General features: G+C 45.3%; 5 protein-coding genes across 5 annotated transcripts; 2 read left to right on the top strand and 3 right to left on the bottom strand.

Moving 5' to 3' along the window:
* Positions 1-125: 125 nt before the first annotated feature.
* Positions 126-1400, bottom strand: BHQ10_002624 (uncharacterized protein; the record flags this gene model as incomplete). Its single annotated transcript, XM_040874791.1, has 2 exons — positions 126-991; positions 1055-1400. 2 exons carry the CDS (start codon positions 1398-1400, stop codon positions 126-128), a joined length of 1212 nt encoding a protein of 403 aa, XP_040731129.1.
* Positions 1401-1983: 583 nt separating this feature from the next.
* On the top strand, positions 1984-3721 carry BHQ10_002625 (uncharacterized protein; the record flags this gene model as incomplete). Its single annotated transcript, XM_040874792.1, has 4 exons — positions 1984-2246; positions 2303-2447; positions 2516-2875; positions 2939-3721. 4 exons carry the CDS (start codon positions 1984-1986, stop codon positions 3719-3721), a joined length of 1551 nt encoding a protein of 516 aa, XP_040731130.1.
* A 5339-nt stretch (positions 3722-9060) lies between these two features.
* Positions 9061-9705, bottom strand: BHQ10_002626 (uncharacterized protein; the record flags this gene model as incomplete). Its single annotated transcript, XM_040874793.1, has 1 exon — positions 9061-9705. The coding sequence occupies one exon, from the start codon at positions 9703-9705 to the stop codon at positions 9061-9063; it is 645 nt and encodes a 214-aa protein (XP_040731131.1).
* Positions 9706-13611: 3906 nt separating this feature from the next.
* BHQ10_002627 (uncharacterized protein) lies at positions 13612-14879 on the top strand (the record flags this gene model as incomplete). The annotated part of the gene is made up of 2 exons (XM_040874794.1): positions 13612-13914; positions 13980-14879. The coding sequence occupies 2 exons, from the start codon at positions 13612-13614 to the stop codon at positions 14877-14879; spliced, it is 1203 nt and encodes a 400-aa protein (XP_040731132.1).
* A 348-nt stretch (positions 14880-15227) lies between these two features.
* On the bottom strand, positions 15228-16432 carry BHQ10_002628 (uncharacterized protein; the record flags this gene model as incomplete). Its single annotated transcript, XM_040874795.1, has 3 exons — positions 15228-16168; positions 16236-16323; positions 16415-16432. The coding sequence occupies 3 exons, from the start codon at positions 16430-16432 to the stop codon at positions 15228-15230; spliced, it is 1047 nt and encodes a 348-aa protein (XP_040731133.1).
* Positions 16433-16587: the final 155 nt, after the last annotated feature.

A 16587-nucleotide genomic window follows, 5' to 3' on the forward strand; every position in this document is an offset into this window, starting at 1 on the left:
TCTGACCATAATTTGATGATAATACTGCCCTCTATGCTCTATGCCCCGGCTATCCTTCGTGACTCCAAAAACAATCTTGAATGCTTACCTACCAGTTTCTACTAAAACATGTTACATCAATCGGCCTATTCGTTGAATGATGTTATCCGACGACCTTCCTTCCACAATCCTTCCACAATTGGAATCTCTCTATATCCCTGACCAATAACTTTGCCATCCTTATCATAACGAGGTAGCTCCCCGAGCCAACCCCAATGACACTTTTCCTTCATTCCGAGTTCTTGCCAGTTGTTCAAATCCTTTTCAGGCTCGTTGTTAAATACTGGCAAAAGGTCAACCAATGCCGTATCATGCGCCAAACAAACCAGGACATTGGGGTCCGAATCGAAGTACTGTTGCATTTTGGCAGTTGTGACTTTTGCCAGTGCCGGGTCTTTATATGATGAATGTTTGTGAGTCGAAAGGTGGTAGAACGGTTCTTCGTTGTTCTTTACTGTAGATGAATCGACCTCGTCGTTATGTAGTTGGGGGTGATGATCGCTGAAGAATGCGCACGGGCAGGGCATGGGGTATTTTCCAGCGCGGCCGCGGAACGCGTCTTCTGGAATCGTTTCCGGGAATGGAATCCATTCACTTGGTCGGAAGTCACCTGAAAAGTGACAGATGTCGCCGCCGAGGAAGAGGAACGTGGTCGGAGTGGTACGAGCTAATGCGCAAAGATGTCCGGGCCAGTGGCCTGGGGTATCAAGTAAGTAGAGGGAACCGTCTCCGTAAAAGTCGTGCGCCGGGAAGGGACCGATTTGTAAATCCTTGCCTTCTATTTCAATGCAGTTGCGGCCAACGAAATCGGCGGCATTGAGGTTGGAATTGGGACTTTCAGGATAGGCGGGGAAGACGCCAGTTCCTTTTCCGTAGCAAAGATTCGTAGAATGAGGAAATAGATTAGGACTCCCCATGTGATCCCAGTGACTGTGCGACCAAATAATATCATCTAAAAAGTAATTAAATATCAGCTTTGTGATCTAGAATGCAATTGAGCGTAGGTCCGTCTTACTAATCTCGCCCAATGCCATGCCCTTTTCTTGCAGAATCTCCGTCACGTCTTTCTCGATACGAACACCGGGAATAGCATCTTCAATTCGTCGTAATGTCATGGGAGGTGAGTTCCAGTAATCTTTGCGCGTGCCTAGATCAAACATGGCTTTCTTACCCAATCGCTCGTTCTCGATCAAAAATGCCATGGTCGTCACGCTCATAATTTCGTGGCCGGGCATGACTGGGTACACAAATCCCTCGGCATGCAAAGACATGACCGATGTAGTGTCTACCATGCGCACGCGAACGCAGTTTTGCGAAGACGGAGGGGGATTGAGAGTCTCCATCCCCTTGATTGTTGCCATGATTCTATATGTATCGTCTGTGGATTGAACGTGTTCGGAGGTCGCTTGCAATACGAAAATAGATGACTGCGTTTATTGTATCTCGAGTGGGCTTCAGAGCAATACTTGGATCTTATAAATTTTTGTTTTGCGACAAGTGAGGGGGTTTGAGATAAATGCGGAGAGAAACGCGGCAGACACTCCAACTTAGTCGGAATAATGAATAACCGTAACGATGATATAGGAAGCCAGGAAAAAACTGCTTCTATTGGCAGTTGAGCAAGTGTGTTAAAATTTCACTTTTGACTCCATAATAAACCTGGCGTGGGATACAAAATTGGCAGACCAGTCATAGTCGGCGATGGTCGGAGATACAGCGAGCAACGCCGTCGGCACTGTCCCAGGCCCTTCCCCATAACGGTTGACACAAACCGGCACTCCACCGACCCACTCCCCAGATTCTTCCCCCATACCCAGACTATTGGATATCAGCTGCTAGCAGCTCGACAGGGACAGCGTCCTTATTTACCCCCTACCTTTCCTCGTCATGTAGCTATGAGATGCAGGATTTTTCCCGATCATCCCCTGATTCTCCCAATCAAACATGGCTACCACTCTGGAGAAGACTGTGGAGGTCTCCGCGAACTCCAATCTTTCGCAAGCTGAAATGGCCACGAAAAAAGATGTCACACCGATGGAGATAGAAGATGCAAGAGTCGTCACAGAGGATGAAGTACAAAAGTACTCCAAGGATGATGATGAAGCTATGGCGGCTTATGCCAAGTACCATGGACCGCCTCTGGTACTGGATGAGGCAACAAACAAGAGATTGCTTCGCACAATTGACTGGCATTTGATGCCTATCTTGTAAGTCTACCGATTTGGGCCGATTTCTAAACAGTCCTTCTGATACTTTTCTATAGGTGTCTTGTTTTCGGGCTCAACTATCTAGATAAAACGACTCTCTCCTACGCGAGTATCATGGGCATCAAAACAGATATTCATCTCGTCAATGACGAATACCAATGGCTGGGTTCCATTTTCTATCTTGGTTTCTTGATCTGGGAGGTAAGTCAACTCTTTACAGTAGTAAATACCTAAGCAATCAGCTGACGTACATTCCTTCATAAACACAGTACCCTACAAACCGTTTGCTTCAGGTTCTTCCTCTTGCCAAATATTCCGCTTTCTGTGTCGCCACTTGGGGAGGTGTTCTTGCCCTTTCTGCCACGCTTACCAACTTTTCCGGTGCTATGGCCATTCGATTTTTCCTAGGAATGTTTGAAGCCGCCAGTATGCCTGGTTTCGCGCTGCTGTCCTCTCAATGGTATACAGTTCGAGAACACAACACACGTACTGGGTTGTGGATCAGTTCAAATGGATGGGGACAGATTGTTGGCGGATTGGTCGCCTATGGTATCTCCCGGGGTACTACTGATCACCCGTCAGCTCTGGCAGGATGGAAGATCATCTTCATAGCAATTGGTTGCTTCACGGTATAGCTTACTAGAAGATAGTACATATTGGACCCTCACTAATCACCTTTTTCTATCAATCAGACACTCGTTGGCATCTTGTTCTTCTGGGTCATCCCTGATAACCAATTGAATTGCCGCTGGCTCAACGAAAGGGACCGTCTTCTCGCCCTTGAGAGAGTTCGGGAAAATGAGCAAGGAATCGGAAATCGAAAGTTCAAATGGTACCAATTCCGCGAAGCATTGCTTGACCCTCTCACCTGGGCTCTGTTCGCTTACGGTGTGCTCTCCGATATCCCTAACGGCGGTATCACAAATTTCTTTAGTCAGTTGATTGTGAACTTCGGGTACACTCCACAACAGAGTCTGTTATATGGATGTCCAGGTGGCGCCGTCGTGATCATTGCCTGCATTTCCAATGGCTTGGCTGGKGACTATTTCAAGCAGCGCACTCTGATTGCCTGTCTGCCCATGCTGTGTGCAGCCATCGGCATGCTCCTAATTATTGCTCTACCTCTAAGCAACAACGTCGGTCGGTTGATCGGATACTATATGACACAGGCACTGCCGGCCACTGGTGCTACTGTGCTCTCCCTCATCTCGAGCAACATCGCTGGATACACTAAGAAAACCACAGTTGCCGCTTTGTACTTGATTGGATATTGTACCGGCAATATCATCGGACCGCAAACATTCAGACCTAAAGATGCACCTCGTTATGTATCTGCTGAGATTACCATTCTGGTTTGTTTTGGATTGTGTATCGTCGACCTGCTCTTCATCAACTGGTGGTGTCGCCGCCAAAACAGACGAAAGGCGGCCATTCGGGCAAGCCCTGAATATGTACGCGTTGAAAACCAAGGGTAAGCTCTGTTCGCTATAATGAAGCTAAGCAATATAGACTGAACATAGACTAACGATCAATCTCTTCTTTCAGGTGGCGCGACTTAACTGACCGGGAAAATCCCGAATTCGTCTACTCTCTATAAACGGCACTTCAGCTCCGGCAACTGTAAAGTGTTTACCTGCGAAATCTCCTGTACAAATAAAAAATACACAATACTAAATACATAGGTCAAACGAAATTATTATAAGCCGTCATTCTATAGAATATTTTGGCTAATATGCCCTGTAGGCTTACAACTAAATATTTAGTCAATGCTTAATCACTGATTTGTCATTAGCGCGTCACCACTTAAGCTGCCTTCATTGGCGGACATTTCGATTCGTTTTCACCATGTCGAAGCTTCTTCAATTCTGAATATCAGACTCACAGTCACAGTTTATGTCTAAATGACTTGCTTCTTGTGACTCTGTCCATCGATCTCACGACCTATGGATAGGCTGTTACAAATATCTTACCTAAGTCATGGAGGCGGCTGGCTTTCTTTACGACATCGGCGAATCTCATGATTCGGACGATGAGACAGAAATCTCGATACAATCGAATCGTACATGTAAGTATATGACCCCCGCCGAATTTTCCATATACGGAGAGTTGATCTTCTCGAGCAAGTATTAATTTATAATTTCAGTGAGCTCGGGGACGATAGACATCTCTTTCGACCCTATTAATGTGATCACTCTGCAGCCATATCCTTCAGCTCTGTCTTCGTCGCTTGTACAAGACACCTTGCGATATCGTGCGTGATGCTTGAACCTTCGGGGTAAATCGTGTATACAAGTAAAACTAATCAGCACCAGGTTTCTCAGTAATGGCACCCCGGATGCCTCACACTCCACAAGTTGCAAACCCATTCTTCGACTCCTGGTTTCCGCTTTCGTTGACTGTTGAATCTGTTTTTTCGGCTATAATTATGTCTTCACTCTCTCACAAACGTACGAAATTACTCATCTCAAATGACTCCACTGGGCCATTTACGGCCCAAGAGCAAAAACTACTAGAAGGGTCTTACATAGATTCTGTGAAAGCATTGAACGGAGTACTCAGATCTCCCACAGTGGCAGTGACTGACGCGACCATACTAGCTGTTTTTATGATGATTGAGTTGCCTGTTGTATCATCGACTAAAGATTGGCAGAAGGAATCTCCTTTCCAGGCGCCGCTCCAAGGTTTGCAGTGGTTAAACATTCATGGGGCCAGGGAACCGAATCTATCCCATCAGATGGGTCTTTGTAAACTTGTTGAGATGAGGGGCGGTCTTCATAATATCAGAATACCAGGACTTGCGCCAGCAATATCATAGTAAGTCGTCTGTTCCTTAATAGAATTCTAGCTTAATGCACTTGTGTTGCCTGCTAACCACACCACCAATAGTCGCGTGATTGTCAATGCAACACTGACTCTAAGTCTACCTTGCCTACCATATTTTCCACTGTCCGGAAATCACGACTTCGACCTTCGAGACATTATTTACGCAAGTCCTTATTACGCGGAGCTTCGGTTCTCGGGTGTTTACTCTCTTGGTCTTTCCGAAGAGCTTGTCGAAATTTTCCAAGCTATGGCTGTTTACACCTCTCTGCTAGAGCGATACATATCAGGCGAGTCACCACAAACGAATAATCAGATGTTATGTGACTGGCGTAATCTCCTTCAACATCGTGTCTTGAGCCTACCTGCTAGACAAGATTGCACCACGTCAAGCATGCAATACGAGATGTTTCGAATATGTATTCTTATATACAGCATTGGTGTTACTTTTCCCTTACCTGGGCCAGCGGCACCTTTTATGCCACTTGCCACAATGCTTTCCTCAATTTTACGAAGCATGAACTTTCGACTTGGCTCGCTTGTTCTTCCTGAAACCCAGGATGTATTTCTCTGGGTTTTGACAATGGGGTGCATTGCTGCGACAGGCTCGCCGGAACGATCTTGGTTCGTTGAAAGACTATGTGCGCATACCTTCTCGATAGGTATCCTGGAATGGAGCCAATACAAAACTCGACTCAAGAAATTTCTGTGGCTTGATCTAGCCTGTGATATGGCAGGRAGATTATTGTGGAACGAAGTGCAGGCCTTGAATGCACTACAAGACGTGGACACTTTCCCAGCGACTCTTGAAAATCGATCGCCTTGCGGACAATGCCAAGTAAGGAAGATAAGGTGCGATAAGCTATTTCCCTGCCAAAATTGTACCAGAGGGGGGTACAAATGCTCTCAATCGATCGATAGTGATGATTTGAGACCCCCGCGAATGCACATGCACTCGAGTCGGAAGAAACCGTGTGAACTATGTAGGCAAAGGAAAGTCAAATGCGACAAACAACAGCCTTGCCAGAATTGTACCAAAGGAAATTTTTTTTGCACATACTCATGATATGGTAGGATTGTTGACTTGTGAAACTAAGACTTCGCTCTAGATGATGCGCATTGACAATTGTATAAGAATCATTTTAGATTACATGTTAGACTTTAAATATGTAGGTGATGTCGTATCTGTATCACAAAAGTTCGAGATCGGTCTCGATATCGGGAATATTATTATTGAAAGAATTTACCGGCAGCTTCGCCTCGAATGTACACAGAATGGAGTGAATACATCATTCGTACTGCTGGGACACCAGATCAGCATAATTCTGCAAAGACATATGACTCTCTGATGACATCAAGTGTAGCTAGATCAGTAATTTTGATACCTGAGATGGGAGACAGAGTTGTCACAAGGCCACACGAAGAACGCCGCAATCGCTGTCCCATATGATACACTCACAACGAATTACTGGCTAAAACTCAAGATCAGCTGCAGCAATACAGGCATTGGACCCTGGCTTTTTTGCTTTCTTTCCTTTTTTCCATCCTTTTATGTACTCTAATCGAATGCATGCCGGCTAGACAACTGCATACCTATTACGAACTCAAAGATAAAGGAACATTAGCTAGCAGGGTAGACAATTAGGGTGAAGTGGGAGATCTGATATCAATTCTAGCGTGGCAAGATACGGAAAACATCTGTATCAGCTGTATCGGACTATTTGTGCCTTTCGCCGACCACGGCACAGCTAGACCGTGCCACAATGGCTTAGCGAAATAGAATACATAATTGCCTCATGCAAAGAGAAGTGCTAGTTGGCGATGTCTAATGCTTGGTCTAGGAGGATGACATCACAACAGACCTCTCCAAATACGAAGTATATGCTAGCTATGCCTTCAACCGTCAGAAACGCAACTGCGGGTAGCGCTGGTAGGAGAGAAACAAATGACTAAATTATCCTTGAGCATAGCTGAGCTTTGATTATACTCTTCTATATAGAAACAATGGTCCAAGGATGATACTGATCGGTTTAGGCTGCGGCTGAGTAGCAAGTCGCTTATAGGGTATATAGAGATAGCAAATAAAATTATCTATTCTTCTTCTTTATATCCCTTGTTACTTGGAATGATGTGCATATTTTGTGGTGTTGTCGCTATGATAAATGTTTAAGCGTGGGACCTCATGCAGACATCAGCGCTTGCGATATTCGGGAATAATGCTCTTCCCATGAAGCTGACCTCCTCTTTCAGCTTCAATCATTTCTAATCTACCCGTAACGAACTAACACTAAGTTGCACAGAATTTCAGATCATCTGACAATTCAGAACAAGCTTTATACAGCTATGGTTGAGCACACGATCCACATTTTCGAGGCACAGATGAGCGCATGTATCTTATGCGCGCACTCTGTAAACACGTCTCGCCGATCCACTCGATTTAGTTTACTGCATTAGTTCCCCGATTGGTCATACCTTTGCATGCTTGCAGCCTTTGCTCCACTAAGATTATGTTGTTAATGCAGGCGTCGAGCACGGAGTTCATGTACTCCTAGTGCCGCAGATCTCCGACTGGCTATTTACGAGTTCATTTCGGAAGTGAGACCCTGTATATCTATGAAGTAAAAAGATGTAACTATGCCACAAGCCTACAGGTTCAGGGCTTTGATTTTTACTTATATAATATACTCTTAGCACTTTCAGAACGTCGGTCAAGTCTTCGTTCCCACGAACCCAAACATCACAACTGACGAACCTCCGAAATTTTAATGATATTTTCTCTTGTGCATCGATTTAGCACTTTCTGACGCTTTACATATATTTTGGTGGCGCAATGACGCGCCTTTTAGCATTCATTTTATCTTCGCTCGCCATTGCTACAGCTACTCCATTGGCAACCGACGCGCCTAAACAGCTCACTAGAAAACAACTACCTCAGTGTGCAGGTTATGGATCGGTCTGTCGAATTGATTTTACGAACCGAGTAAACGGCACCTCGGGCGAATTTGTACGTCAGTGTTTCTGCGGAACAGACCAGTAACTCACTATTTTTTGATATGATAGTATACGGAAGATGGAGATTTCTGCTCTTGTCCGGTAAGTACAGATCCTGAAAACAACTTGTAGTTGGTGTCTATAGTCAGTCGCTCATAAGTATAAATAGGTTGGAGTTGTAAGCCTCGAGATCCTCATCCAATCTTACTAATGACCGCGAAATAACCCGTAACAAACAATAGTGTAGTGCGGTTTTTATCGAGGACAACAACCAGGTGAGAAACTTGAAGATCATAACCATTTCCTAGGCTGGTATAACAACTAATTCTAACATGTCTAAAATAGAAATACGATGTGAGCATTGGAGCCTTAGTGGGATCATTTTTATATCGTTGAAAAGAATAAACTAATAGTGAATCTTATCCATCGATAGCTTTATTTAGCTGTTGCTACTGGAGGAACCTCCGGACTTTATGTACGTACGAGCAACACCGCTTGGAACAAATACCAAGATATGTGGAGCAAAACTGATACCCTGGTGTTTGTAGATTTGTCGGGACTGATTATCGGATCGGAAGCTTTGATAACTATCGACCGTTCGCAATACATCGGCATTCGACCACAGCATTCGTTATACTTTTGAAGACTCTTTACCTCTTAGGCATAGACGTCACGTCTCTTCACATTTTAAATCTGATGAAAGTGTTTGACACTCGTTGTATATAAGCAAGGATTTCTTTGAGATTGTCCACTCTAAATTGCTCTACAGCCATACATCAAAGTTGATGATAATAGGGAAAGTTTGTATTTTGACAATTATTAGATCTAAGGCACGTTTCCGCAAGAACGAGTTTTCTTCATCTTAATAAAAGCAAAAGAAAGCAGGTGAAAATAATCAATTCGGTCTGGATAAATGCACTAATAAGAACTCCACTTGGGATGCAGCGTTTGTTGTCGCAAATTCGACAACTGATCATCTAGAATTATGGTCCGATCTAGTATATCAAAGCTTGGTTGCCCATTCTAATGCCGTCTCTGGGTCGAGTCTCTTGGTATAATCAGGATCGAGGAACATGTTCCGGACGACGCCATCCTTATCGACGAGGAAGGTTGCAGGAATAGGGACTTCGAGGTTCTCATTGCCGTAGAGTTTCTGCCAATCGACTCCCAAGCCTTGGAACAACGGTCGAAAAGTGTCAGGTTGGCTCCAGACTATACCGAGCTGTCGTGCAAGTTTGTTTTCCACGTCCGATAGTACCGTAAATTGCAGTTCGTGTTTCTCGACAGTCGAAATGGAATTGTCCGGAAGTTGCGGTGAAATGGCGACAAGCGAGACACCTTTTGCTTTGAACTCGGGTAAACGCTTTTGCAACGCACGTAATTCAAGGTTGCAGAATGGACACCATTCTCCGCGATAGAAGGAGATGAGCAATGCCCCGTCCTCGAGTAGAGCATCCTTAGAGACGAGCTTTCCTGTAGCATCCTTTAGCTCGAAGGACGGGAATCCCTGGCCGACCTGGATGGTCTTGCTGGGATCAAACACATTTTTGAGCTCCTGTACGCCTGAGCCCAATGTGTTGAGTACTGCCTCAGGTGCAGTTTCCTTAAAGTTGATATAGGTTTCTTGCAAATCTTGCGTGAGAGACATTGTTGGATATGCGGTAGTTAAGTGGTCGTAGGATTGACTAATGATCAAGGACAATATATGAGGATGCGCTGAGATTTAAATGAGTAGATAATGCTGTTATTGGAAGTTCTTGTTACTGAGGTGAGAATGCCTCCTTTTATATTCCAGAGTTCGGACGTCGGTCTTAGGAGCACTAGACGATGATGTATAGCATTCGAATTCACGCTGACAAATGCTGAATCCCTAGAGATGTGTGGCTTTCGTCATAAACTGTACGTAAATCTGCAAACCATCCTCCATAGCGAGGAGCCTGTGACCTGTTGGCCAGCGTCACCAGAAAGAGTAAATAAGAGATCCCCGGCAGGTTGAAACACACAGCGGCATAATACCGTAACGGTACCTGACAAAACGTTACCTAGGCTTGCAACCCAGACCCACAACATAAACACGATAAGTCAGTAGAAGGACATGAAATTTAGCGTTCTCTGTACTAGCTGTCATTTAAAATCATGAGACTGTATAGATTATTTGGAATTAGCAGCTCATGGCGTCCTGATTCTCGGTTTCGGCGAGTTGACAAATGCAGCCCAAGCTTCGCTAACTATATTTCTTCAATTTGTAATTTAGATAATACCTAGTCATCAAATCAGAACCTAAAATTTTCCGTTCTGAAATTTGGTATATGTGTAATTACACGCAACCATTTTCCTGACAAAGCTAGACTTGTGAGGGCAGAGGCGTAGAAATCGTACAAGCCGACCTCGACAACCAGGAAAGTCCTTTGAGAGCGTTTGAAAGCGCAAACGTCATCTTTGGAGTAATAGATATCTGGACCACATTTCAAGACTCTACTAGCATGGTCAAAAAAGGACCGCAGCAAAACCATACGGAGTACTACTTTGAAGTCGAAGTTCAACAAGGCAAGAATCTTGTCAATGCAGCAGCGGTGGTTGAACCGCTTGACTTGGTAAATTTTAGCCCTATGGAAATTGCAAGCAAGTGGAGTAATAAGAAATTCTCGCGTATCTTTCACATGGACTCCGAAGCGGTGGTGGTAGATTACTCTCAGAACCTGCCTGGTCTAAAGGACAAGTTCTCGCAGATACAGGCTCCAATTTACTAAAACATTTTTTTGGCAATAGGGTTTCCCGACAGTATTAAAGAAGGCTAGAATTATGTATGATACAACAAAGCGATAAAATCGACGCCAACAAGTGTGCTACAGCAAGCTGATGGACCTTATCGAATTCGTGGCCCGGGGCCGGCTCATATTCCAATCCCAATGGGTGACGTGTAAGACGACCTCGGAAATGTGTGAAAGTAGTCATAGAGGTAGAACCTCTTTTGAATCTTCTTGTCATTGTCGAAATGATGTCTCAGGCGACAATACTTGAGACCTGGTTTAAATCTCAAGATGTTCCCTCGGGAGGTTGCGAAGGACTCACCATTGAGTCCTCCGTGGAACTGTTTCCCAGCAAGCTGAGTAGAGAATTCGGAGAGAACGTGTTATTTGCCCAACAATTTGAATACGATGGGTCAGATCCGACAATCATAAGATCCTCTGAGGTATATTCATTGACGAGAGGCTCCTGATCGCTGAATCAAAATAGCTAAATAATATATAGCTTAGGATACAGGTGACTTCAAATATTATTGCAAACGGACCGATTTCTCAGCTATGCTGTGATTGACTGGGGCTTTAATTTGATAAGACAGCGCAAATGATGGACAATTCTTGATCTTTGATATCTACATTCAGTAACGTATGGTAAGTATGCCGTAAATATGATACAGATACACCGACCTAGTAAAAAGCCTCCCCGCTTTCGCCGAGGTCGCCGAGGTCGCCGTAATCGACATTGCTTGATTGTTAAGCCGGTCGGGACTAGTCAACTATCGCAATTTGTAATTATTTTGGCATGTTCGAGTATTATACGATATTGATGGCTTTCATTTCAGCATATTTACTGGTTAGAGTTTCGAATCGAAGGAAAGCGTGGAGCAACCTCAGCTAGTAGCTAACACCCGAGCCACCATACTCATACAGACATCTTTCTCTACGACTGCACCGAATCTATTAATAGGTTAGAGTGGAATACCAAAGGCAGTATTTGCGTTTGCACGTACCCATAGCATTTCACGTGGTGGAGAAGATCCTCAGCTAGCACGTGGAGCTGGCTGATGCTGAGTTTGTCTGCAAGTTGTTGCCCGACAATGTAGTTCCATAGCTGTATGGGACTCAATTCATCATCGTTGACAAGTTCAATTGACAACTTTGTCAATCGGTCAAAGATTGTTTTTGATACTTCGAATGATGGAGACTCATCGGTGAATGACTGTGGGTAGTGACAGGTTTTTAATAGCGGCATAGTGGCGGTCAAGACATGGCCGGAGGGCTCAGTCGATTTCGTCAGATCAACTTCGATGTGTCCAAGACAGGGCCTTTCAAGTCTAAGAATTTGCTGGTCAGGGGCTGATATATTGGTAGGTGAAGAATGAGAACTTACGTTAGAACAAACTCCATACCGTGGCAAATCAGGGATGACTCTGTAGATTCTGTAGGCTGATTGTTTATAGGACTACGCGGTGACGGTAACTGGGCTATGAGAATCGGCAAGAAGACAACTCGTAAGTGAAATGATCCTTGTACGAAAAGAAGCGAGATATAGAAGACCAACGAAACTACTCACTAATGTCATTTAGGGGGTCTGTGTTATAAAAATTGGAATGCGGCGTAGAGACATTGTGAGCGACATCATTAGATGGGACAGTGGGCAAACCGGCCGCCGACCCTGGAGCACTCTGGCCGTACTCGATTGTGGGCAGCTCAATGCCGTTGCGTTTAACAGCTTCTTGGAGATAGAATATATGGGTTTCCAATTCATGTATCTTCTTCAAAAAATTGGCTTCATTTGCTCGCAGACATAAGACTTCGCTTTCCAATGTCTTGAAATATTGATCTTTGCGTTCGCGATGGGTCCTATTCTTAGGTCAGCTCTGAAAAGGCGCGACTGCCCATGTGCAGGTATTTACCGTTGAGCTCTACGAACTTGCTCTCGACGTTTCAGGTATGCAGACTCGTTACGCCCGGACGAACTGGAGGAATCTTTGTCTTTGTCTTTCGACGGTAACGAATGAGTGCCAGTCAATAAGTGAACTATTGTTGGAGGTCGCATAGTAAGAGCCATCGTTTTGTAGTTGTCCAGAAAAGACCGGCAGACTACTTTTGAAGCTTGGATAGACAGAAAACTTACCCGGGGTAGACCAGCGACCTGATAAAAACGTAAATGTTTTCTTCATCTCAGCTCGTGCACGTGTCCAGTCTGTATATGCCTTGTCAACTGAAATCCCCGTATCAGGCAGTTCCCAAGGCACGCAATCCGATGGCCGAATGATTTGTTAACGGACCTGTTGAACAGTCAAGAGAAGGAGAGGATGAGACAGTGAGTTGTTCTTTTGATTATGGAATCTACGCTTCATTGACGCCAATCCTGATACGGGTAAGTGTAATGCCCCTTGGGTGATTCCATAATCGCGCTTCTTCCTAATCAGGTTTAGTGCCTACCCCAGTGTAACTCTCGGAGTCACCAAAAAGGAGCCACTAGTCTAAAACAGGCAATCTGCAGTGATTCCATAATCTGCCTCTTCTCCTGCTAAGCTAAGCCTCATAGCTTCAGCTAGTATATTGTAAATATCAGGCCTGAGTAGTGGAGAGATCAATGCGCTCCTTGCAGTCCATTCCGAAAGAGTGTCTTTGGAACTGAGTTACTACATCATAGCCATGCACTCGTCGCTCTTATAAATACCAGCTTATTTCCATAGCAGATAACATGACCACTAAACGGACACATCTCGTCACTCAACATCTCTCCAAATTTGCAGCTCTTCGTCTTCTTTGTTTTTAGCCATTTGCAAAGTTCTTTCGCAATGCTCTTCAACAAGGCCAACTTCTGCATCGCAGGAGCATTACTAGGGCTATCAGCCACAGCGCTTCCTCTGGATGCGAGAGGTGAATCTTCTAAAGCATCTCATGGTGCCAAAGCCATCTATTTCCTGACAAATGAGGACTCGAACTCGGTGGTCGCCATCCCAATCGGCCGCAACGGTACGCTGTCGGGAGGTGCGACAATTGCTACTGGCGGGAAGGGTGGTAGTACCGTTAATGCTACTGGCGGTGCTAATGGTCCAGACGCTTTGGGATCGCAGTCTGCTTTGGCCGTTGTTGACGACGTAAGCAGATAATCATTCTCATGGTTACACATGAGTTGTCAGCTGACCTGCGCGTTTCACTATAGTTTCTCTTTGCCGTCAATCCCGGATCGAACACCTTGAGCATGATGAGGATTTCAAAAACAAATCCGACAGATCTAAACCTTGTTGGCGAACCAGCCACCCTCCCGGGTCAGTTCCCCGTGACAGTTGCGGCATCAAGCAAGAACAGCCTAGTGTGTGTTGGCACCACAGGTGCTCAGGCCGGAATATCCTGCGCTTCCTACTCCGTTAAAGGCTTGGGTGACATGAGCCCATTGACTACATTCAACTTGAACCAAACCACACCTCCATCTGGACCCTTGAACGGTGTGGCACAAACTTTCTTCTCCGAGGACGAGTCCCGCTTGATCACAACTGTGAAAGGTGACCCTACCAGGAACAACACCGGATTTGTTTCCGTGTTGCCAATTGAGAACTTTTACTCGTATCCTGGTGCCCATGATACGAGAAGCTCCCCTAACGGTACCGCTGTTCTGTTCGGTTCAACAGTCATCCCTGGAACTTCGACCATCTTCGCGACAGACGCTTCTTTTGGAGCTGCAGTTCTCCAAGTCAACCCTTTCACAGACGAAGTTTCGCTGGTGTCCAAGCAAACGCTTGAAGGTCAGAAAGCAACTTGCTGGGCCGCTTATTCCGAGCAAAGAGAGAGTGTTTTCGTGACAGATGTCGCACTCAATCGTATTGTTGAAATGAGTGCAGTGGACGCCCAGATCATATCAACTATCGACCTCGATAATGGTGACCCTGGCCTGATTGACCTCAAAATCTCCGGTCGCTATATTTATGCTCTTTCCCCAGGAAATGGCACCACTGCTTCGGCTGTTACCGTTGTGGATTCTTTCGTCGGAAAGCAGATTCAGAATTTCCCCGTCGGTAGTCTTGGTGCCAGCAGAAGTTCACAAGGAATGGCAATTCTGGAATAGAGAGCTAAGCCGCACGGAGCTCGTTGCTACCAAAGACTTTGATGAAGTGGGACATTCATGAAAGACCCTGTACTTATATTCTAGCTTTGTCAGCTAAGCTGACATAACTCAATTTGAAAATACTTACTTAGCAATGTGATTTTCTCAAATAACTGTAATCCGAAACATCCTCGATAACTGTCGCTGTCATCCGACCGAATGCTATCAGTGTGGGCGGCACTGTATAACTAGCAATCAATAGTCCGTGGAAATAACCGTTCCTGCATATGTGATTTGGCATTGAGGTTATTTTTAGTGTATAAAACCCGTCCGTAAATGCAATAGAAAAAATCAATCAAGTATCACAAATCACAGCTTGAAAGCAAGCTTCTTTTCTCCTCTGGCCTCTCGCCATATGTTTGTGGAAGTAAGCATGTCAGCACAGCCTTGTAACAGAAACCACCACTTTCTCATGAAGTTTTCACTCAATTCCCACCCATCTGAAGACCATGGCTCACCCCATAGTATCATGCCCCGTTTGTGCATATCGTTCGCTCCTTCAAAAGCGCCACCAAGGAAGTCCGAGCAAAGATCATCGATGTCGATGTTATCCTGGTATCTGATAACATTATCTCGCATGGTAGCAGAAGGAATTATGTCTATCCAGGCTTCATGAGAAGTGGCCTTTTGAAGGTCTGTAAATTGTAAAGAAGGAGGTGAGTCCTCAGACGGGGTGGGTAAGTCTTCTGTGTAAAATTCATCCCATCCTTGAAAGTCCCGGCCACTTAGCCGGATCAGAATCGCCATGTTGGCCAACATGCCTCGGAGACTATTGTGCTGGATGAGAACAAATAGTTTGTTATCGAGGGAGATGGGAAACTCGACTTCGAATTCCGAGCCGTGGAGCGAGTACTTATCGTTCAGAAACCAAAGGGAGTCGACACTTTCAGGAGACGGGGGGCTTTCCAGCTCGTTGGGGGTACCTTCACGAGAAGGGGAGGGGTATAGTGTCAAAGTACGCGACAGATCAGAAGGAGACAAATCGGTTATTAGCTCCCACCGCCGCCATGCTTTTAGTTCGGCCCAAACGGCAAAAGTAGCGGCCGATTCGCCCAGGGTCTTCTCCATGATCGCTCCGAAGGCCTGCCAGTTGTAGATCTGTTTTAATGTGACCGGTATGCGTTGACGTCCACTGATATGATCCAGGGCCACCTTCTGGAGCAAGTCTTTATTTACAAGCGATGGGACAGGCGCGGTGATTTTAGTGTCTTCTATATTTTCGGACTTCACTTGCAGTTTCTGACGTCGTCCTTGACAGCGGCGTCAGTAATGGAAGGATCATTTAGGTCTTGAAAGCGACTCATTATCAGGACTTACGCCAAGCTCTCTGATGTAAGCGATTCTGCCGCCTGCGTCGCTCGGCTGGATCAGTGGTCCCAGTCCAGTCGTCATCTCGAATCCGGGTCTGTTAATCAAGTCAGGCCATCCGAACTATAGTAAGACAATAATAGCAATCGCTGCGAGTAGATTCAGTCGAGATCCACCTGACTACATACCTCTGCAGGGGTAAACATGATGGGTAGCCTGAACAGCACGGGGAGAAGGTTTATGTTCTACGGGCATGCAGCGTAAGCAAAGCTCGTGAAAGTGCGGGCATATGTTTTACAGTGGATACCAGCTGTCAGTCTGAGACTGCTTGCTTCCGAAATCAGCTGTAATGCTATAGGTA

This window comes from Talaromyces amestolkiae (assembly GCF_001896365.1).
Source record: "Talaromyces amestolkiae strain CIB chromosome Unknown scaffold4.1, whole genome shotgun sequence".
NCBI classification, from domain to species: Eukaryota; Fungi; Ascomycota; class Eurotiomycetes; order Eurotiales; family Trichocomaceae; genus Talaromyces; species Talaromyces amestolkiae.